The 22,064-nt window shown below is 33.6% G+C and overlaps 1 protein-coding gene across 5 annotated transcripts in view; it reads right to left on the bottom strand.

The window, feature by feature from the left end:
* Nucleotides 1-22,064, bottom strand: part of LOC150103490 (pyruvate dehydrogenase phosphatase regulatory subunit, mitochondrial-like) — a 184,204-nt gene that overhangs the window by 3,635 nt on the left and 158,505 nt on the right. For all 5 annotated transcript variants that reach the window (XM_090397506.1, XM_090397508.1, XM_090397509.1 and 2 more), the window contains exons 16-17: nt 21,938-22,027; nt 12,081-12,260 (exon numbers count right to left, since the gene is read on the bottom strand). In XM_090397506.1, coding sequence (XP_090253632.1) covers nt 12,081-12,260; nt 21,938-22,027 — 270 coding nt within the window. The remainder of the gene's footprint in view (nt 1-12,080; nt 12,261-21,937; nt 22,028-22,064) is intronic.

The raw sequence follows: 22,064 nt of genomic DNA, 5'->3' as shown, positions 1-22,064 counted from the left end.
ACACCAGAAGAAATCCTGTGCAATTGGGATGAAACGTATTACCAACTTATTCTGGTGTTCTGCCTTAAACCTTAATCAAATATTTATATTACAGTTTTATGAAAATAAAACATGCAAAGAACAAAATGGTTTTAAGTAATAATAGACAAGTATCCACAAGAAGATTTGATAATATGAAATTATCTTAAGTACAAAAGATACAGTATTTTGGATTGAATATAAAAGTTCATAAGTGATAAAACAAGCACATTTCAAAAGGAATAACTTACAAAAATGGATTTGAAGTTCATGGCAAGCTAGAGATAACATCTGATAAGTTAAGACAATGTTGTTGTTAAAATCCTTTATTTACGGTTAGAGAATTAGAATCTCCCAAACTTTAGATAAGGAGAGTTAATCATTCTGATTTAGATTGCATTCAATGTAACAAGGCCTGGAGGAGCTTTCTTTAAGTATATGTTCATCTTCTTCTTCGTCTATGATCTCTTATGCTTTTAAGCGTCGAGATTTTGCCAAAGAGATTTCCATGCCGTCCTGTCCAAGGTTTGTTGTTTTGCTTTTTTCCAACCTTTCCTGGGTCTGCCTATGTTTCTTTTTCCTATTTTCTGGCTTTCGTATACAGTTTTTGATATTCTTCCTTCTTCCATTCGATTGAGATGTCCAAACCATCTCATAGAGCTTGTGTTTATATATATATATATATATATATTAGGGTTGCCAAGTAATTTTATAAACTTGGTTATTTTACTCCTAATCCCAAGTAAGCAAACAGTTAAGTTTGCGCCTGAACGTTAGGCGCAAACTTAACGTTCTCCGAAATCATCTATTACTGTAAGTAATAGATGATTTCAGAGACTGTTATAGTCAGTCTGAAATATGTTGTATTTTAAGATTATTTCATATTATCAGTAAACTTGTGGCTTCATGTCATTTGTTATACATCTATGTCACAAGTATCCTTGAAGATTTGTAAAATGATTTTAAGATTTTGTTAGAAAAACAATAGTGAATATAATATAGAAATCCAAATGTCAGTGATTATTATCCAAGCTTTTGATAAGTGGCTGCAACAAACTTTTAAATTATTAAGGATGTAAAACTCCTCATCAATTAAAGTAATACATAACGTCTACAGTGGGAATTATTAAAAATTGTTTTCCAATTAAAACTGGAAAAGATATTTCTGACTGGAAGCCAATTAACAGATGAGAGAGACATGGCTATAACCTTTTTTAAATCTAAATTAACAAGATGATGAAGACAGCCTGATTCTATTTCCATAAAAGTAAATTAAATAGAGAATTGTTTGTATTTGAGGAAGTTATTTTTGCAATCAATGAGAAAGACCAATAGTCAACATATCATTAAAAGATATAGCTGACTCTCACTATAGAAAATTCATGGGGCTGCAGGAATAGTGGATAGCTTGCTGTGGCCTCTCTTAAGCATAACACTGTGCCATGGTTAACCTTTTACAATAATAAGATTTCTATATTATAGTTAACTCTTGCTGCAGCTTGGTATAGGGCATAAGTTTGTTAAAACACTGTTTATTATGGCAAGAGCCAACCTGTGATAGAAAATGATTTTAATATGGTAATTTCCAAAGGCAAAGCAAAAAATGGTCATTTAAGGACAAAGCTTCTTCAGAACGAAAATTTTCTCCAAGATAATCAAATGATAGAGCACATTTTAATATTTAGGATTCAACTATAATGATGAACAAGATATTTATAACAAAAGAGTTAGTTGCAGTAGAAGACCATTAGGGACAGTTAAACAGATTTGCAAGCCAGCATTTCTTCAAAATAAGAGTTCAGGTTTTTAAAGCAACAGTTCAAAAGAATAACAGTCACAGGAATGAGGTGACATTTAGAAAAAAAAAAAGATGAAAGACTTACGAGACCTACAGCATACACCCAAAGTTGAATGAGCAACTTTTAATGCATTATATATTAATATCTATAAAAGAAAAAGAATGGAATAAGAATTCCAAAGCAAATAAACTAAACAGAAGAGATCTGTTTGGGAAGACAATGTCATCTTTTACTGAAGATGGCATGAGATGACTGTAAATATGTCACTTGGCATTAATAAGAAAATATATATATATATAAATTAACTTTTATATTTTGAGATCTATAAAAAAAAAAAAAAAAGCTATTTTGGTCTCAAAAATATTAAACTACAAGCAAAATTACTTGAAATGGTTATATTAAGATAAAGAATATTTCATGCTTAACCATTTGAGCAGTAATGCCATATGTATATATGTTATCATTCTTCTGTCCCTAAAACAGAATCCATGCATACACTAAGCTGGCAAAAGTATCTGGACACCGTACATGCCATACAAATATTCAGGAAGTGTCTGTGTAAGTCTGGTAATAAAAGGTAGGATGTGCTGCGTGTTTTGTACTGTACTCTATGTCAAGATGTTACATTCAGCTGAACAAAAAGACTTCCAAAGAGGGATGGTAATTGGCTGTTGTCGTAACGACTCCTTTCTGTCGTGTTCTAAATCTATCTAGTTTCAAGTCACTTTTATGAATAATAAAACTAATTGCGAAGTGATCACCGATCCAAAAGTAGGGAAATTTATATTTAAACTGCGCTGTTAAATTGTGAATGAAACTATGTTGTGTAATTTATTTTTTTTCATTCATATTTAACATTGCTTATTATGTATTAATCATGTTTTATATAAAAAGTAATTACTATTCCTTATTTAAGAATTACTATTTAATTATTTATTCTATTCTTAACCTACTGTTAATATATTAAATAATAATATGTGTAAAATTTATGGTAACTAAATATATATGATGTAACGTAAAGTGTTATTTATAATTAATTTCATATGTAATGAAAATGTTGACTAAGTAGTTCAAATATTCTGTTTATTCTTATTTGTGAAATTATTTAACGTTATGTAATCATTCATGTAGTAGTAGAGCGTTGTATTACATTAGCGAAATGTTTGCGTTTAGTTTGTTGTCATGGAGATGCATGAGTAAACAACCATGGGGTCGAAGAGAACGTGGCATTCGAACGGGGGGGGGGGGGGGAGAGAAAAAAAAGGAGATAATTGGAGTTTTATTAGTAAGAGAGAGGGGAGAGTGAGCTTTGCGGAACCAGTAGGAAGGTAGCATACAAGCAAAGAAGTAAAAGAAGATTATAAATTCTTTAGGGCAGATATTCATGAGAATAGTGTTAGAAGGCCAAAGCGTAGTGAATCATAAAGTTTGTTATAAGTGAAATCAGCTGTCGTTGTGAAGAAAAGTTAATGCAGTAATCAGATAAACAAAATTGCTGTTTTTTTAGAATAGTGAAGCGCAGTTAACAAAAGTTCAGTTAAAGCGTAGAAGAATTTTATTATGTGTGTTCCGCTAATGTAAATAAGTTAATTCATAAGTGTACTCGCAATAACTTGATGTATTGAAGATTTTATCTGGTAAGAGTAGTTGTATATGTTTGTCTATTCTAGCATTAACTGTAATAGATCTCCGATGCTCAAAGTCCGGAATAAGCTTGCTTGGAATATTGTCTACCTAGATTAGTGCCTGCTGTAAACTTAAGCATTGAACTGACAGATTTGTAGAGACTGACTGATTGTGAAGTTTGTTATTTTAATCTGAGTTAAGAAAATATGTGTTTTTGAAGTTGCAAATTGTTTTTGAGAATTTAGAACATCGAACTGGAATGAGAGACTTAGCGAGTTGTATTGAGTTTATTGTATTGTTTCATTTAAAAGTAGAATTATTGTACTTGTTATATATCATATATTAAATGTTTTATTTTGTTAATCTAAATATTGTGTTTGCCTGAATTCCTTATTATTGCACCGTTCATAAAAAATTCGAATCTAGCGGGTGCCCCAAATAGAATAATAGTTAATTCGGCCAGAGTAAATGAGAAGACTGCTAGCTAATTAAAGATTGATCTTACTATTTATATAGACTAATCTAAGATAGGGTGGCGCAGTATAAATATAAATTTCCCTATTTTTGGATCGGTGATCAATTTGCAATTAAGTGTTATATTGATAAGAGTGACTTGAACCAAGATGGCGGATTTAGAACATAATATGAAAATAGAACGTCGCAACAAATGGCGCAGTCGACAGGATGTGATTTAAACGTTAGAAATTAAATTTAACAACTGTAAGTTAAGAAATTGAACTTAATTTTGATGATAGCAATCATAGAAATACTCCCTGTAATTTTAGAAAGTGAAATAATTAAATCACAGTGAACTGGTTATAATCTGGAGTCAGGCAAAGATAAAAGTTTATATTAAAATAGAAAGATTGTATTATTTGAATTAGTAATTTATTAGTCATTATGGCTATTGCATCAAGCTCTGAAATGAATGATAGTGAATTCTTTCGTACGGTAAACCCGCAACAGGTTTTTCCCCAATTCTCAGGTGAAGAATCAGATGATGTATTATTTTTCTTTACCTATGTTGAAAAACTTAGAGAGATAGCTGGTTGGACTGATTTTCAATTATTAGTTTTGATTAGAAGTAAACTAATAGGTAAAGCAAAAACATTTTTATATTCTTCTCCAATACTTCGGGAAACTTTTGAGTATTCTAAGTTTAAGGAAACTTTATTGTCCCAATTTTGTAAACTTAGAAGTGTAGGTCCTAATTTATGGAAGTTACAGAAAATTATTCAAAAGGATAAGGAGACTGTTACTGATTTCCACAATCGTTTATTAACATTGGCCAACAGTTTGAATGTTACTGGTGAAGATAAACCTCACTTAGATTGGGCAGTATTCCAACAATTTAGACAAGGTCTTAGGCAAGAATTGCGAGAAACAGCCTATAAGAAGAAAATTTCCACCTTAGAAGAGTGTGTCAAAACTGTCAAGGAAAGAGAACAAATATTAGGAGACCTTTATCCCTCAACCAATGTAAGTCTTGTGAATGTTGTGAATAAGACTGACACTTCCTTCAACCAATCAGAGATAGAAAAGAGAAGTAAAGTTGAAAAAGGAAAAGCAGAGAATATTGGAGAAAATTTAAGTAGTGTGAACTGCATGACTGAAAATAAAGAGCAATTGGACAAGAAACTGATGACAGAAATAAAAACTTTAATTCACCAGGAAGTGAATAAATTGAATCAGCCAATATTAAGTAGTCTTGATGAAGTTATGAAGCAATTGTCGACTATTACCTTGAAATCTCAAGAAAATCAAAACTCCACTACAAATAAAATTAATGAGATGATCAAACATGAAGTTGAAAAACAAAGCCAACCTATTTTAAATAGTCTAGATAAAGTAATCCGAGGATTAGATAATGTTAAACAACAAATGTCTGTTATTCCTCAATCCAAGAGAGACATAAAACAAAGAAATCCTGTTAAATGTTATAATTGCAACAAAGTTGGACATTATGCTAGGAACTGTTTCCATAACAAGGAAAACTACTATAACAACAGATGGAACTCAAAATTTGGATATGTGACCCACAGGAGAAATAACAGAATTCAGAATTATCAGGCCTCTAATGAAAGAATGATGAGAATTAAAGGAGATATCCTGGGCTCTGAGTGTAACATCTTATTAGATACAGGATGCAATGCCTCTACCATTAGAAAGGATTATTTCCTGACTTTAAAGAACAAACTGTGGAAGAGCACTGCCAAGCTGAGACAACCTGTAAAGATTACTTCTCTCTCAGACTCAAACTCTGTGGCATATGAGAAACTTCGAGCAAGGATATACCTACCAGAATTTGGACTGTACGTGTGGCAAGACTTACTTGTTGTCCCCACTACTTCCAATCTAAGTTCTCACATTATTCTAGGAACAAATTTCTTAGCAAAATATCAATTCTCTTGTGACTTTTCTAAGAAAGAAATATCCTTGATGAACAAAAGGAGATATACCAGGAGAAATGAAATTCTTAGTAGTGATAAGACTAAGCATCAAACAAAACAGTTTAGATTGCCATTTGAATTTGGACCATCTATTAAAGAAAAGTCAGCTGTGAATCAATCATCTAATAGAGATAGTGGTGATAACTCTCATGTACACACTCTGTCTGATACTCCACTTGTCACTGATGAACAAAAAGTAGCAGTGACAAAGCCTAAATCAGAAGCTACCACTGATAGTAAGATAACGGTTGAAGTCAATTTTGGTAAAATGACCAATCTATATAATGGAACACACCACCAAGAAGAGAGACAGTTAAAACTTAATTCTGGTAATGGAAAACGTGAATTTAATTCAGAAGAGAAAATCCCATACTACAGACATAGAAGACACTCTGAAATTGATAATGGTGATGACAGATTTAATGAGAATGTGAAAGAGAATAAATGCACTAGACATGATAAGGAACCAGGTTTCATTCAAAGTAGGTACTACTTGAGGAATCGAAGAGGAAATATGGAATCCAGTTTTTTCGTGAAGGAACCTAGTGTAAAAAAAAAAAAAATTTTTTCTTATAAAAAAATTTTTCAAAGAAAGGGTGAGCCTATGTTAAATTGTGAATGAAACTATGTTGTGTAATTTATTTTTTTTCATTCATATTTAACATTGCTTATTATGTATTAATCATGTTTTATATAAAAAGTAATTACTATTCCTTATTTAAGAATTACTATTTAATTATTTATTCTATTCTTAACCTACTGTTAATATATTAAATAATAATATGTGTAAAATTTATGGTAACTAAATATATATGATGTAACGTAAAGTGTTATTTATAATTAATTTCATATGTAATGAAAATGTTGACTAAGTAGTTCAAATATTCTGTTTATTCTTATTTGTGAAATTATTTAACGTTATGTAATCATTCATGTAGTAGTAGAGCGTTGTATTACATTAGCGAAATGTTTGCGTTTAGTTTGTTGTCATGGAGACGCATGAGTAAACAACCACGGGGTCGAAGAGAACATGGCATTCGAACGGGGGGGGGGGAGAAAAAAAAGGAGATAATTGGAGTTTTATTAGTAAGAGAGAGGGGAGAGTGAGCTTTGCGGAACCAGTAGGAAGGTAGCATACAAGCAAAGAAGTAAAAGAAGATTATAAATTCTTTAGGGCAGATATTCATGAGAATAGTGTTAGAAGGCCAAAGCGTAGTGAATCATAAAGTTTGTTATAAGTGAAATCAGCTGTCGTTGTGAAGAAAAGTTAATGCAGTAATCAGATAAACAAAATTGCTGTTTTTTTAGAATAGTGAAGCGCAGTTAACAAAAGTTCAGTTAAAGCGTAGAAGAATTTTATTATGTGTGTTCCGCTAATGTAAATAAGTTAATTCATAAGTGTACTCGCAATAACTTGATGTATTGAAGATTTTATCTGGTAAGAGTAGTTGTATATGTTTGTCTATTCTAGCATTAACTGTAATAGATCTCCGATGCTCAAAGTCCGGAATAAGCTTGCTTGGAATATTGTCTACCTAGATTAGTGCCTGCTGTAAACTTAAGCATTGAACTGACAGATTTGTAGAGACTGACTGATTGTGAAGTTTGTTATTTTAATCTGAGTTAAGAAAATATGTGTTTTTGAAGTTGCAAATTGTTTTTGAGAATTTAGAACATCGAACTGGAATGAGAGACTTAGCGAGTTGTATTGAGTTTATTGTATTGTTTCATTTAAAAGTAGAATTATTGTACTTGTTATATATTATATATTAAATGTTTTATTTTGTTAATCTAAATATTGTGTTTGCCTGAATTCCTTATTATTGCACCGTTCATAAAAAATTCGAATCTAGCGGGTGCCCCAAATAGAATAATAGTTAATTCGGCCAGAGTAAATGAGAAGACTGCTAGCTAATTAAAGATTGATCTTACTATTTATATAGACTAATCTAAGATAGGGTGGCGCAGTATAAATATAAATTTCCCTATTTTTGGATCGGTGATCAATTTGCGATTAAGTGTTATATTGATAAGAGTGACTTGAACCAAGATGGCGGATTTAGAACATAATATGAAAATAGAACGTCGCAACAGCGCCACCCTATTCTTAGATTAGTCTATATAAATAGTAGGATCAATTCTAAATTAGTTTAGCAGTCATCTCATTAGGCCGAATCATCTATTGTCATTTTTACTTGGGGTTCCCGCAAGATTCGAATATTTATGAACGGTGCAATAATAAGGAATTCAGGCAAACACAATATTTAGATCAACAAAATAAAACATTTAATATATGATATGGTCAACAAATACAAGAACTCTATTTTAAAATGGAACTATACAATTAACTTAACACATCTTCTTAGGTCACTGATGCTAATTCAATGTTCTAACTTTCATATACTATTCACAGTCTCAAAAAACACAAATCTTCTTATCTCAAGTTAATATAACAATTTCACATTTTATTCAGTCTTCACAAATCTATCAGCTCAATGTTTATATTCACAGCAGGCAATAAACTACGTAAGCTATATTCCAAGCAAATATATTCCCAGACCTTGAGCATCGGAGGTATATTACAGTTAATGCTAGAATAGAGAAACTTATACAACTACTCTTACCAGACAAATTCTTCAATACATCAAATTATTGAGAGAGCACTTATGAATTAACTTAATTAACATTAGCGGAACACACATAACAAATATTCTCCATAGTTTAAACTGTATTACTGTAAGTCGCACTTCACTATTCCAAACAACAGTAATTAGGTACTAATATCTTTTCCTGTTCACTCTTCTCCAAGTAACCAATATAACTTTTTCCTAGGGCAACATAGAATTTAATCGTAATCCAGATTAACTAGAACTAATCAGAATTTTCGCATTGACTGTCCAGTTTCCTTTTATCTGGTTACGGCATCAACCTTTCTTCATAACAACAGCAGTTTTCGCTTATAACATTAAACTTCATGTTTCACTACTTATAGGTTCACTTTCGAACACTATACTCATAAATCTCTGCCCTGAGGATTTTATAATCTTCTTTTACTTCTTTACTTGTACGTTACTTTCCTACTGGTTCCGCAAAACTCTCTCCTCCCTCGCTTAATAATAACTCCTCTCTTCCTTTCTCTTTACCCTTTTTCTCTCTATGTCTATCTATGACCTTCACTCCCACCTTACGTTCGAACGCCACGCTCTCTTCACTCGTGGTTGTTTACGCGTGCGTCTCCATGACAACAGACTAAGCGTAAACATTTCGCTAATGTAATGTATGCTCTTTTACTACTACATTTGTGATTACATAACATTAAATATTTTACAAATAAGAACAACAAAATATTTAAGCTACTTCTTCAACTTTTTGATTACGTATAGTTAAATATAAAATAACACTTTACGTTACACCATATATATTTGGTTATACAAAATTCTATACATTTTAATATTTTATAAAATAATAATAGGTCAGGTTTTGAATAAATATTCAATTAGTAATTCCTAATTAAGGAATAATAAATAATTTTATATAAGTCATGATTAATATTTAATAAGCAATGTTAAATGTGAATGAAAAAAAATAAATTACATAACATAGCTTCATTCACAATTTAACACTGTCACATCATTGGTCTTTCTTTCCGCCGTGACATTACTACCTATCTCAGTATACCAAATTCCACTGCTGCTTATGTCATTCGTAGATGTAAAGTTGATGGTGCTACCACAGCAGGAAAACACTGGGAGACCACCAACACTCAGTGACCAACATCGACATCATCAGTCCTGCGAGGTCAACTAGGGCGACCTTGTAGTCAACCTGGAAAATGCTGCAGGGATGTCTGTCAGCACTAGAACTGTCTACAGAGTTGCTGCATATAAGCCACACATTCCTCCCCTCCCCCACACACTCAATGTCAAATAACATTTGGACTGATGTCTTTCACGCTGTTCCTGGACCATAGATGATTGGAAAAAGTTTCTGTGGAGCGACGAATCATGCTTCCAAATGTTTCACTGATTGTCATGTTTGGATATGGAAATTACCCAGGGAATGGTTCTGGCAGGCTTGGTAATGGTATGAGAGTGTTTCAGCTGGATGGGGAGCTTGGTCTATTAGTGGATGTGCCTAAAACCATGACATCTGATGGCTACCTGGACCACTTCATGCTTCCGACACTGTGGAAGCATGAAGTTTTTCAGAATGTCCAGTTGAAGTGATGGACTAGCCAGCTCAGAGTCCAGACCTCAATCCCATCAAGCATCTTTGGGATGTATTATAATGCCAAATTCGCTCCAGACCACAGCAGCCATCATCAGCAATGTGGGATAGCTTTGCGCAAAGAATAGAATATTCCCATATCAGAAATTGGTTGAAAGCATGCCCCAAAGGATAGTTGCTGTCATTCAGGCCAAAGGTGGTCCCACTCAGTACTAGAAATGTAATTAAACCACTTTTTTACCACAACTAGGTGTTCAAATAACTTCTACCAACATAGTGTTCGCATGTTCTCTAACAATTAAAACAACAAGGAGGGGGGGAACAAACTTGCCTGTAAAGAAAGATATTTTTGAGAAACAATTTCATTTTGATGTAAGTAATGTGGCATGAGTAATAACTGCAGTATCAGTAAGAAGTCAAATGAGTGATTATTTCAACTTTTTTTTTTTTTTTTTTGATTATGAACTTGTAAAAAACATTGCTACTAAGACTAAGAAGTATCATTAGTTTGTCATGATAAACACCAAGGTAAAAGAGAAGTCCAGCAAATTCAGGAAAATCTCTATATTTGTTCTTTTTTTTTTTTTTTTTGATAATGTTAATGGCACATAAAAAAAACTAAATGAAAGATTATTCCTGTCAATGGCAATTTTTGTAAAATTATACAACTAGATAAATTCAACTATTTCTGAAACAACAATAAACAGCATAAGGGAGAGAAATTGTACAAGCTGAAACAGTGTGATATATCAGTTGAAGAAAAAAAAAAATTCCAGAAGTGTGTTACCCATTTAGAAATCTGTGTACTGATGAAAGTATGGTGCATGGAAGGGTACACTGAGTTTTAGGCAGTTCATTCCTTCAAAGAGAAATAATTTTGGCATAAAAGTGTTTGGCCTTAGGGACTGTGAGATAGGTTATATGTTAGACATTATTTTATACTGGTTCTGCTAAATATAACTAGTTTTGGCATATCTGGTAATTCAGTAATGACACTAAGGGAGCAATATTTAGATAAAGGGCATTATTTATTTATTGATAATTGGCATAGAAGTCCAGATATGTTCAAATATTTGGATGAAAGAAAAACAGGTGTTTGTGGACAGAACATATGACAATGAATTACAATGAATTTTTTTTTCTGTAAAACAGCATGACAAACATGATGTGTTCATGTTTGTCATGAACTTATGAAAAAGTTCATAAAATCCTTATGAAAAAGGATTTTATGGTTACAGACAACACTGACAAGGACAAAAAATTTTAAAACCAGCTTGTGTTCTGATTATAAAAGCAAACATGGGGCTTGTAGATAAGTGACATGCAAATGAGTTTCTCTGGAACTGTGAGAAAATCAAAGAAGTGGTTAGGATGTTTCTTTCATCTGATTGATATTTCTGTAATAAATGCACACAACCTGTTTCTGTTGTAAACTGGAGAAAAATCACAGTCAGTCACCTTCAGGTTGCAGGTAATTCACAAACCAATTGAAGACCAACAAACCAAGGAAGTCACTTAAAGGTGAAAGAAGATCTACAGTTCCCGAGATGTTGTGTTTGACTTCAAGACATTTTCCAGTTACTCTATCTCTAAGATAGGGAAAAGCAACTTGATGTTTTGTGTTTTGTAAAAACACTACCAAAATGAACTATTAACTCCAGGTACATGTGCAGGAAGCATGATAAAGCTTCCCTTGTTTTGAAATTTACAATAGAGTATTGAAATTTTGAAGTAATGTAACTTAAAAAATAGGTTTGTTTGGGCCTATAAATGTAGATCTACTAACTGGAATACCACTAGGTTCATTTATCACATAAAAAAAAAAGGGGGGAGGATCACATTTTGTGGAGATAAAATGTATTTTTAACTTAACGCTCAAAGCGTTAACAATTAAAATATAAACTAAAAGAAAATTGCCTAATAATATTAGTTTTACAGGAATTTTTTCACATATGCATACCTGCATTTTAACTTTGAATCCTCTGCCAACTTCAAGTGGAGTTGTATTGCTGTCTAACTCTTCTGCCCAAAATGGTATAAATTTTTCAATTCTTAAAAATCGGAGAGTATAGTAGCCAACATCCTTAATGCCAAAGTCAGTACCCACAGTAACAAGTCTGTCATAAACATGGAGGGCATACTGCAACAGAATTTGGATTCTAAACTAAATAACTAAATAAATAAACTATATCTCAAATTAAATTTGTTATTCAAAGGTATTTAAATAATCAGTTTAAATACCTGTAATTAATTTTTAAAGATAATCCTAACCACAAAAGGCCATTAACCTATATGTTAGTAGTATATAAGTATGGAATAAGGGTTAGATAATCTTCTAAGATTCCTGAGAAAAAGAGAGATACTGCTCCTAAAGAGTCTAATCGTAGTTTTTTTTTTATCCAGTTAAGGATAAAATAAGCAGAAAACAATTTATATTATAAGCTGGGAAGCACCAATGCTAAAGTTAATTATATGTCAAGGAATCACAAGTTGTTGCATTAGTATGCTAAGTAGTCATAAAAGCTGCAAGTAGATCAACAAATGTTTACACATACTTGTAGTACTATATTTATGCTATAAAACTGTTATAAAAAGCAAACTGATCTTCTTCTGTTTACGAATTTGTGAATGTTACATAAGTTAATGTGTTGGTACTAAAAAGACAAAGGCATCAGCTTGAAAACATGATTTAATCATATCTGATGCCAGATGTAGAAATAAATTACACAGGAAGTCACTTGTGTAATTTATTGTTAATTATAAAATAAATTACACAATCACTTAATTTTACATATCCCCCCCCCCCCCCCCACAAAAAAGTTTGCAAAAAAGCATACACATCAACAGTGCCGTGCTGATGTGTATGCTTCCTGTGTAAGCTGATGCTTTTGTGTATGGGCAAAGAGGTTAAAGAGAAAATAGTAATCTGTAAAATGCAAGTTATGCAACACTTGTGAAGTGTTGAATTTATCTAGAAAAGTTTTTTTCAGTTTTGCATGGAATTACTTCATAATAAAGAATGAAGAACATATTAATAAGCCATGGAACTCACTTCTACCTAACTGTGATGATTAATAGGTAAAATTTTTGGCATTGGTTTTTCAGAATATTCAAGGCATTAATCAAAGTTTCTTACACAGCAATGAGGGCACTGATATTATGTGATTTTTTTGGAATTTTTTCATAAAGCTTCATAACAGTCCAACTTCTTTTAAAATGCCAATGAGTAAACAGTTACAGTAACTGTGGAAAGCAGCATTGCATCCAGACAACAAATTGTTTACAATTAGCAGCTAAGGCCATGCGGCAAGTATATCATGCAAATGAGTGTATTCACACACGTTTGTTGTGCAGGAAGATAAATTCTACCACTTTCATTTCAGATTAGCTAATTAAGCCAAACTGAGGATTTATGTGAGGTAACTCAAGCCTTGTAGTCTCACGGCACTATGCTAAGCAAACATGCACTTACAGATTGCAAGTACTAACAAAACTTCTTTATAACTTCTTTTCAAAGCAAATGTTTTCTAATCTATGGAGTGTGTACTCCTGACTTTTCAGGAAAGATTAGAAAAACCAGCGTAAACAGCCACTAAAAGTATATATGTATAACGTATTCAAAGATGTAACAGATGAAATGCTTCCATGAAAGCATGCACGCATATGAAAGTTTTGTTTTTTTTAACATATATCAACCCCACAGAAGATGTCTCAAAACCAATAACACAAAAGTGGCATTTGTGGGCAAGTGATTAGAGAGAAGAAAGGAATCCGTTAATGTGTTTCCCAAACAGCAGGAGGTATATGCTGGGGAAAACAGGATCGGAAAGACTATTTCAATGAATAGGGCATATGGAATGAAGGAAGAGGATCAATTCAGTAAGTCAGAGCTGAGTGGTACATGGATGTTGACCAGCAGCTGCCCATGTTTGGACACAATTAGAGGAAGTGGCAGAATAGTGCAGTGGAGTCGCATCCATGGAATTACCCACAGAAAAGATGCATGGGAAAGTGATCAGACAGAGTCAGTGAGAGAATAGTCATCTATTTAGTGAATATCTCTTGTCTGGACATAATCTAGCAAGGGAGGTTACTGGCCTGCTGTCCTTCCTGGCCAAGGATGGACAAACCTGAGATTTATAAAGTGATGGAAGCTGAGTGGAAGAAAAGTAATGTTTAGAATGAAGAAGAACACCAAGCCACCTGGAGGCTGAAGAGGGAGGCTATGATGTGGTATGTTTATACCATGATAGGCAAGATGCAAAAGTCAGACTAAGAAGAGAAGACTGACCTTGGTCAGTGAGCAGAGTATTATCAGAAGTGAGGGAGAGAAAGAGGCATGGTCTTTCTTGTGACTTCCATTTTGGTTACATTAAAATGGACTAAACTATCCTCACAAGCCCAGACCAGAGAGGAAACCAGCAATCTACCAACATAGAATAGGAGGGAGACATAAGATGGCAGTTAGGAAAGTAGGCTGTGATGCCAGATTTAATCAAATGCTCTGGAAATAACTACAGCAACCACACGAAATGCTCAAAATCCCTCCATAACACCTGTCTGCAGGTGGGTAAGGTGGTAAGGAGGTCATTCATGGAGTGAGAATGGTGGAATCCATATCAGGCTTAGTCTGGCTTAGATACGTTGCTGATTTTTTCGCGATCTGGTCCCATGGCCACCAGACATTAGACACATTCCTTAGCCACCTAAACAAACAACACAAACGCATACAGTTCACAACTGAATTGAAAAACACAACACATTTCCGTTTCTAGATACGCTTGTCACACGTCTTCCCTTCACTGTTTACCGAAAACCGACACATACAGGACAATATAATACACATAAACTTCTACCACCACCCAACACAAAAACTAGGTGTCATCAACATGCTAAAAAACAGAGCTCAGACGATTTGTTCCAGTGAACAGGCACTGAAAGATGAATTTAAAATTATCAGTAATAACTTACAAAAAAACAGATACAGCCAAAACACTATAAACAAAATTCTCTACAAAACCACAATAAAAAACAAAGACAAACCAGACTACAGTAAAACTATAACCATTCCCTACATTAAAGGAATATCAGACAAAATAAACAGAGTACTACAAAAGTACAACCTCAAAGCCACCTTTAAACCTCCTGCAAAATTAAAAAGCTTACTCAACTCATCCAAAGACCCACTCCCTCCACTAGCTCACCCTGGGGTATACCGGATTTATTGTACTTGCAACATACCATATATAGGAGAAACAGGATGCACTATTCCTATTAGACAAAAAGAACATAAACGACACATAAAATATAATAATTATGGTGAAGCTGGCCTTTCTGATCATGCCCTGAATACCTTACACAGAATTGACTGGAAAACCACCAGCTGTCTACATCACACTAGAACATGATATGAACGGAAATTCAGGGAAGCCTGTGAGATTATCAGAAACCACCCCAATCTGAACAACGATGGTTTAAAAATCCCAAACATATGGAAGGTATATATTCGACCTTCCTCACCAAGAACAACTATAAACAGGACTGTAGAAAATCCAGTATTGTAAATCAAAAATAAGAATTGTAATACTAAAAATAGGACACCAATTGTTTCTGAAAGAAAACCATCTAAAAGAATGTTTATTCCTGTCATTGTAAAAATAGAATTTAGCTTGATGTAAAAATTTATTTTTTATTTTATTTTATTTATTTATTATTTTTTCCACCAGAGGTCATGCCAGTAGAATAGCATGTGATCAAATCATTGTTTCTCTAGCTTACAGTTAATGATGTAACTCAGCTTGTCCTGTATATTTATGTACGCTCCAGATGATGATCTTGATGTGAAGATCGGAATGTCGGGATAATAAAAAAAGTTTTTTTTAACACAGCTGTAAATTCCATAAAATTTTTAAAATGAATGTTGATCACCGTGTAACCCTAAAAGAAAGGACACACTAGTTTCCATAAATTAAGGAATAAAGAGAAAAATCACAATAACTCAAAAACTGCATGATGAATTTTTATGCAATTCAGTGAAAAGCAGTATGATATGAAATGTGAAAGAAACAAAATAAATTGTAAATAAATAGTTTAATTCAATGACAAATGGGTACATGAAGACAATGGTCAAAATGCCTCCATAAGGAACATGGTCACCCCCCCCCCTCACAGCAATACAGCACTCACAATGATGTACAGGAGTGCTCAGCTGGTAATAACTATTGCTCCTGCAAAGCTCTCCTAAGTTCCTACTTCAAAGTTTAGGAGATGGGATGGGGGGGGGGACAGTTGAAAACAGCAACATGTCTACCTAGAGTATTCAGACATGCTCAATAGGATTAAGGTCAGGAGACCTGGCTGGCCAGTCCATATGCATAATAATCTCTTCTTGAAAATGTTGAGCCTTGCTCAATGAGAACAAGCATTAATGTCTTGTAGGATAAATGTCTTATCTAGTGCACCTGCATATGAATGAACACAGGGTCAGGAGACCTTATCTCTATAAGTTACAGCATTCATGGTTCTGTTACGAAGCACACATGGGTCCACTCAATAAGATGCTCCCCAAACCATCACACTAATCCCACCACAAGTGTCTTTCATGAATATTAGAGATGATTCCCCTGTTTCTCTCCAAATCAGAGCATCCCTAGTATCACTTTGTAGAGCAAATCAGGACTCGTCTGTAAACAATAAGGACTCCCATGGTGTGTCACCTAGCATAGACTACCTTCATGAAGCTTTCTGTTGACAGCAGAAGCACATATCAATGTTTTTATAGCTGACATAAGGTCAGATAGTAGCTGATTTATAGCACTCCTATTTCAGTGAGCAGATAATTGGAGATATCAGTCACCCACTGCAGTTGTAGCCTGTGGCCTTCCTTCACTTTATCTCTGGGATGTTGTTTGTGACTGTTAGGATTGGTTCCACATAGTCTGTGTGAACTACAGAATGACTCGCATGCAACATCTGGTTATCTCCGCTTGACTTTTTCTAGTCTTATGATGTATCACTAAATTCATCAATTAAATGATGTCCTACAGTCATATCCAAGAATTTTGCTATCACGAAATGTCATCTTCTCACACCAAACATGAAATAGAAACTGGTCCAAAACATTCTGCCTGATTTTATTTAATGGCTCATCTGCATAAACCACTAACAGTGCTACTCATTTGTATATGGTAACAAACTCAGCATCACTTTTTACATAATGTACTGACTTGCATATTTTACCCCCCCCCACACACACACACTCTAAGTTATCATGATTTATCTGTTTCTTAATTTTATGGGAACCAGGGTATAGATAAATAAATATATATATATATATATATATATATATATATATATAATATAGAAGAAACTTGTCAACATTGAATATAAAGACCCATAGACAGACAGTATTCTTCAGGAATAACAAAGATTGGAGATAGCTTTAAAAGACAGCAACAGAATAAATAAATTAAATGAAGAAAAATCTGTTCTGTGAGTATAGAGGTGAGCTGTTAAGGAGTGCTGAATAGCTGTCTGTGCCTATATCAATACAGGAAAATGGAAGAATTATGAATACCAATTCCAATGAATGAACACGAAAATGTATCTGTAGAAAATGCAAGCAGCAGAAACTTAATCTATGTGAAGAGAGAAGTGAATTGATGAGACAAGGTGATAAATGAACTTCATTGCTATCATCTGTGCAGAGCAAAGGAGTTTTAGGGAGCTCAGAAATGGCATCCCGAATGCAAAAATAATATTCGAGAGGGATTTTGTATGGGGCTTTTTTCAATCGAGTTAGCCGATCTCATATGGAGGTAGTAGGAATTTTTCCTCCTGGAAATGGGGTTTTTCATCCCACATACAGAGAAATCAGTCTTGAGAACACATGCAATTTACAGACAAAAAAATACTAGTGATGGTGGGCGGTAGATGGCATTGGTGTAAATCAGTGGTTCTGAAACTTTTTGAAGTCGGGGCGCATTTAAAATCCTACAAATAATTGTAGGCGCACTATATACAAATTTCTGAGAAATACGTTATAATAATTAAGTCAAATATTACACAAAAAAATAATGCAATAAAAAAAAAATCAAATGAAACATACCTTAAGTTTATTCATTCTTGTGTTTATGAGAAACATGAGCCTGATGTGTCCTAGCGATTGCCTCTCATTTCCTCGTCAATACATTGAAGAGTTCCTCTCTTTTTACACTTAATTGTGGCGAGGGTAGAAAATCCTAATTCACATAAATATGATGTTGAAAATTGTAGTAAAATGTTCAAAGCTTTTTTAGATATTGACACATATTCTTCTTTTATAGAAATCCAAAAGGCTTCAAGAGACAATTCCTTATGTTTAATCATCAATCCACGATCAGTGGATATATATAGCTGCCCAGTTCTTCTTCTTCTGTTAATGTTAAACCAAAATCACTCGAAGTTTCCATAAATGGGTTTCTAATCCAATCGTATTGTTCAGTGTTAAGTGATGGAAAATAAGAACTCAATTTTTCTTCTAAACTTGTTAAATGTTCAACTATTATTGGAAGTGTTTCATTTATGCAAGTGTTACTTACCAATTGAAACATTTCCGAATTAACTTCAACAGCTTTTCTTTTCCAAATCTGTAGTTTTCTCTGAAACGCTTTCATTTTGTCAGTGGATGTGAGAATATCTTCTTCTTTCCCTTGCATGCTAGTATTCAAAATATTGAGCTGCTGAAATATATCGGCCAAATACTGTAACCTGGCAATCCAAAATTCGCACCGAAGGAGGTTACAAAAATGTAATTGTTTCATCTCTTCAAAAAACGTAAGAAGTTCTTGTCGTAGCTCATGTACATGGGTAAGTACTTTCCCCCATGACAGCCACCTCACCTCAGTGTGTAAAAGCAGCCGTCTGTGGTGTGAATCCATATCAATACAAAGCTTTTCGAATAAATGCGATTTGACAGGTCTTGTTTTAATAAAGTTTACCATCTGAACAACTTGATCTAAAACTTCTCTTAATTTTTCTCCCAATGTTTTTGCCATCAAGGCCTCCCTATGAAGAAAGCAGTGAGTTACGATAACATTCTCATTTTGTTTTTTTTACTAAAGATGTAAGGCCCTTAACACAGCTTACCATGGAAGGGGCTCCATCTGTACAAATGCCTACCACAACTTCCATGTTAACTGCCATTTATCAAGATAGCTATTCAAAATGTTAAAAATGTCCTCACCTTTTGTAGACACACTTAATTCTTTGCAAAAAAGAAACTGATTTAATATTTGATCTTACTATGAATGCTAAGAGTTGCGCCTTATTGGTAATGTCTGTTGACTCATCAACTTGCAATGCAAAATTTGAATACTGAAGTTTATTACTGCATACATTTTTCTCGATATCAGAAGACATTTCTATAATACGCCTGTGAACTGTATCGTTGGACAGATGAATCTTGCTTAATTTCATTGCTGCTTCATTTCCTAGCATTGTCATGACCATTTTTTTGCATGCAGGCAAAATAAGTGACTAGACTTGATAAGAAGCGATTTGAGCTTCATCAGAAACAGTCATTATACTTTTAAAAGAATTTGCCGCTTTTGTTTGCTGTTCAGACAATCTCTTGAAAAAACTTACAGATTTATCTTGTAAATTAGAGTGTATAGTTTTAAAATGTTTACTCAATTTACTAGGAAGCAATGATTCATTTGCCATTTTACATCCACATACTAAACATAGCAGCAAAGAATGATCTTCACTTCCAGTCCAAGTGAAACCAAAGCTTAAATAACTTTCATTATATTTGCGAGTAGGCCGCGATTTTGCTTTCTTACTTGCACTTAACTTTTGCTCACTTTCAGAATCTGATTCTTCAATATCATGCTTCTTTTTGAGAAATCTATCCATTTTATTTGGGTGTATTTATCTGAAAATAAGTAATATGCCCATAACATCCACTTCCAACACTTTTAAAAAAGTAATATACACAACAAGAATAAACCATATTCTTGTTCTCTTTGCAAGAAAAACCGCTGTTAATTAACATAATAATGATGTGTTGACAAAAAGAACGGTATATCCGTAATGAAAAGGTATAATAGAGTAACTACATTTATTTTTCTATCTCATCTCATCTTCTTTATACCCTCTTTTACCTTGCGGTGTGGAGGGTCCATTGATCATCGGACCTCAATCCGTTTACAGGATAAGGTGGTCAGCCCTATGCCCTGGTATATCCTATGGCCTGTAGTGTTAAGTTCTCAAGGCCAGTTTGCCTGCTTTGCGGGATGAAAAACCCCAGAATAAACTGGGGAAAAAACCCTGCTGTCCACGCCCAAGACTGGCTAACTTGGCTATGGCTGAGGAAGATCCTTCAGCTCCTCACATCACCGACGGGAATCGAACCTAGGACACTCCTTCCCCAGGCATATGGTTGCGAAGCACATAGCCACTAGGCTAACCGCGCGGACCTTATTTTTTATTATTATTTTTCTATCTGGACACATATTTCTCTGGAATACCACAGGGCGCACCCAGAAATCTTCTAGGGCGCACCCTTTGAGAACCACTGGTGTAAATGAAGGGTAGTGGCTATTTGCCATAGTTGGTGGATCAAGTAGTAGAGACAGAGAGTTGTAGAGTAAGTGCCCTCCCTCGATGAGCTTTTGGACTCCTTGAAGGTGTTACATAATAATAATAATATTAATTTTGGTTTGATTTGGCATTTGTATCATGTCCATAACTTTAGTTCAAAATAAAATAAAGCTTTGAATGAAAGAGAAAAACAAATTTTTTGGATGCTAAGCAGGTAATATTTATAATATGTTTATGCCAAGAAAGACTAGAGGTGAGAGTTATCCCAAGAAAAGAATCTTCTTTTTTTGCAAAAAATAAGACAGGATTGAGTTTTGCAATGAATTAACAAGGTTTTCAGAACTCCACTGAAGAATGGTTTTGAGATCAGAATTTAGGATTGTAGAAGTTGATAATATTCTGAAAGTTTTGGTGACTGTGTACTGCAAGGTTTTTTCAAGTAAGAAAGAGAGGTGCAGTAATGTCATCAGCAAATGCATGGAATAGATTTGCAGTTGGTTAAGAAGGTCATTGATATATATATATATATATATATATATATATATAAATAAAGACAAAAAACAAAACAGCAAGGCCTTGTGGAACCATACAGCATTAGTTGCAAATCCACCAACTACCAAACATAATGTGCAACTAAAACGTGAGAAAGCAGGAAAACCAGGTAGCGAAATAAGAAAAGTTCAATTATTTGGCCCAGCTTATTTAATAGTCTTTTTTTGTCAAATATGATGAAATGTCTTAAAAATGTCAAGAACAACCACTCAATATTCCCCGAACTTTTCCATGGATTTGTCTAATGATGGATGACACAAGCAAGTAGATGTCTGTGAACTGAGATTTTACCATCAATATTTAAGTAAAAAATTGACAAAGAGCATTACTGCAAAATAGTGAATATGTAAGTTGTTCAGGAGGAAGTTAATTTGATGGGCAAAAGGATTTATGTATTTCTAATGGATTATGCATGAATGAATTTGGAGATGTCTGGAGAAGTGTTCTTGACTATTTAGAGACTTAAAGAAAATTTCAGTTTCACATTCCTGTGAGAAGTAGATAAGCAATCTGATCTCTCAGCCATTATTTAGCAACATATATATATGTGTGTGTGTGTGTGTGTGAATTTCAGGCAGTTTTATTTTGATTCTTAAAATCCTTGTTATTAAAAACTAAAAAACTATACTCCCTACCCTTTCAAATTTTGCATTAATAAAATTCTATTATATATTTACATCATACCTCAGAAGGAATATAAAGTGAATAGCCTGGTTCTCCAGTATTGTTAAATCCCATCACAAGAACCTCGCTGGCAAAACCTACATTCATTTTCTGCCAAAACATAAACAGATAGATGCTGATTAAATTT

This window comes from Typopeltis vanoorti, chromosome 9 (assembly GCF_054136105.1).
Source record: "Typopeltis vanoorti isolate ZY-2024b chromosome 9, IOZ_Tvanoo_1.0, whole genome shotgun sequence".
Taxonomy (NCBI): domain Eukaryota; kingdom Metazoa; phylum Arthropoda; class Arachnida; order Uropygi; family Thelyphonidae; genus Typopeltis; species Typopeltis vanoorti.
The sequence above is the reverse complement of the archived record's forward strand: the minus strand, read 5'-3'. Positions and strand labels throughout refer to the sequence as shown.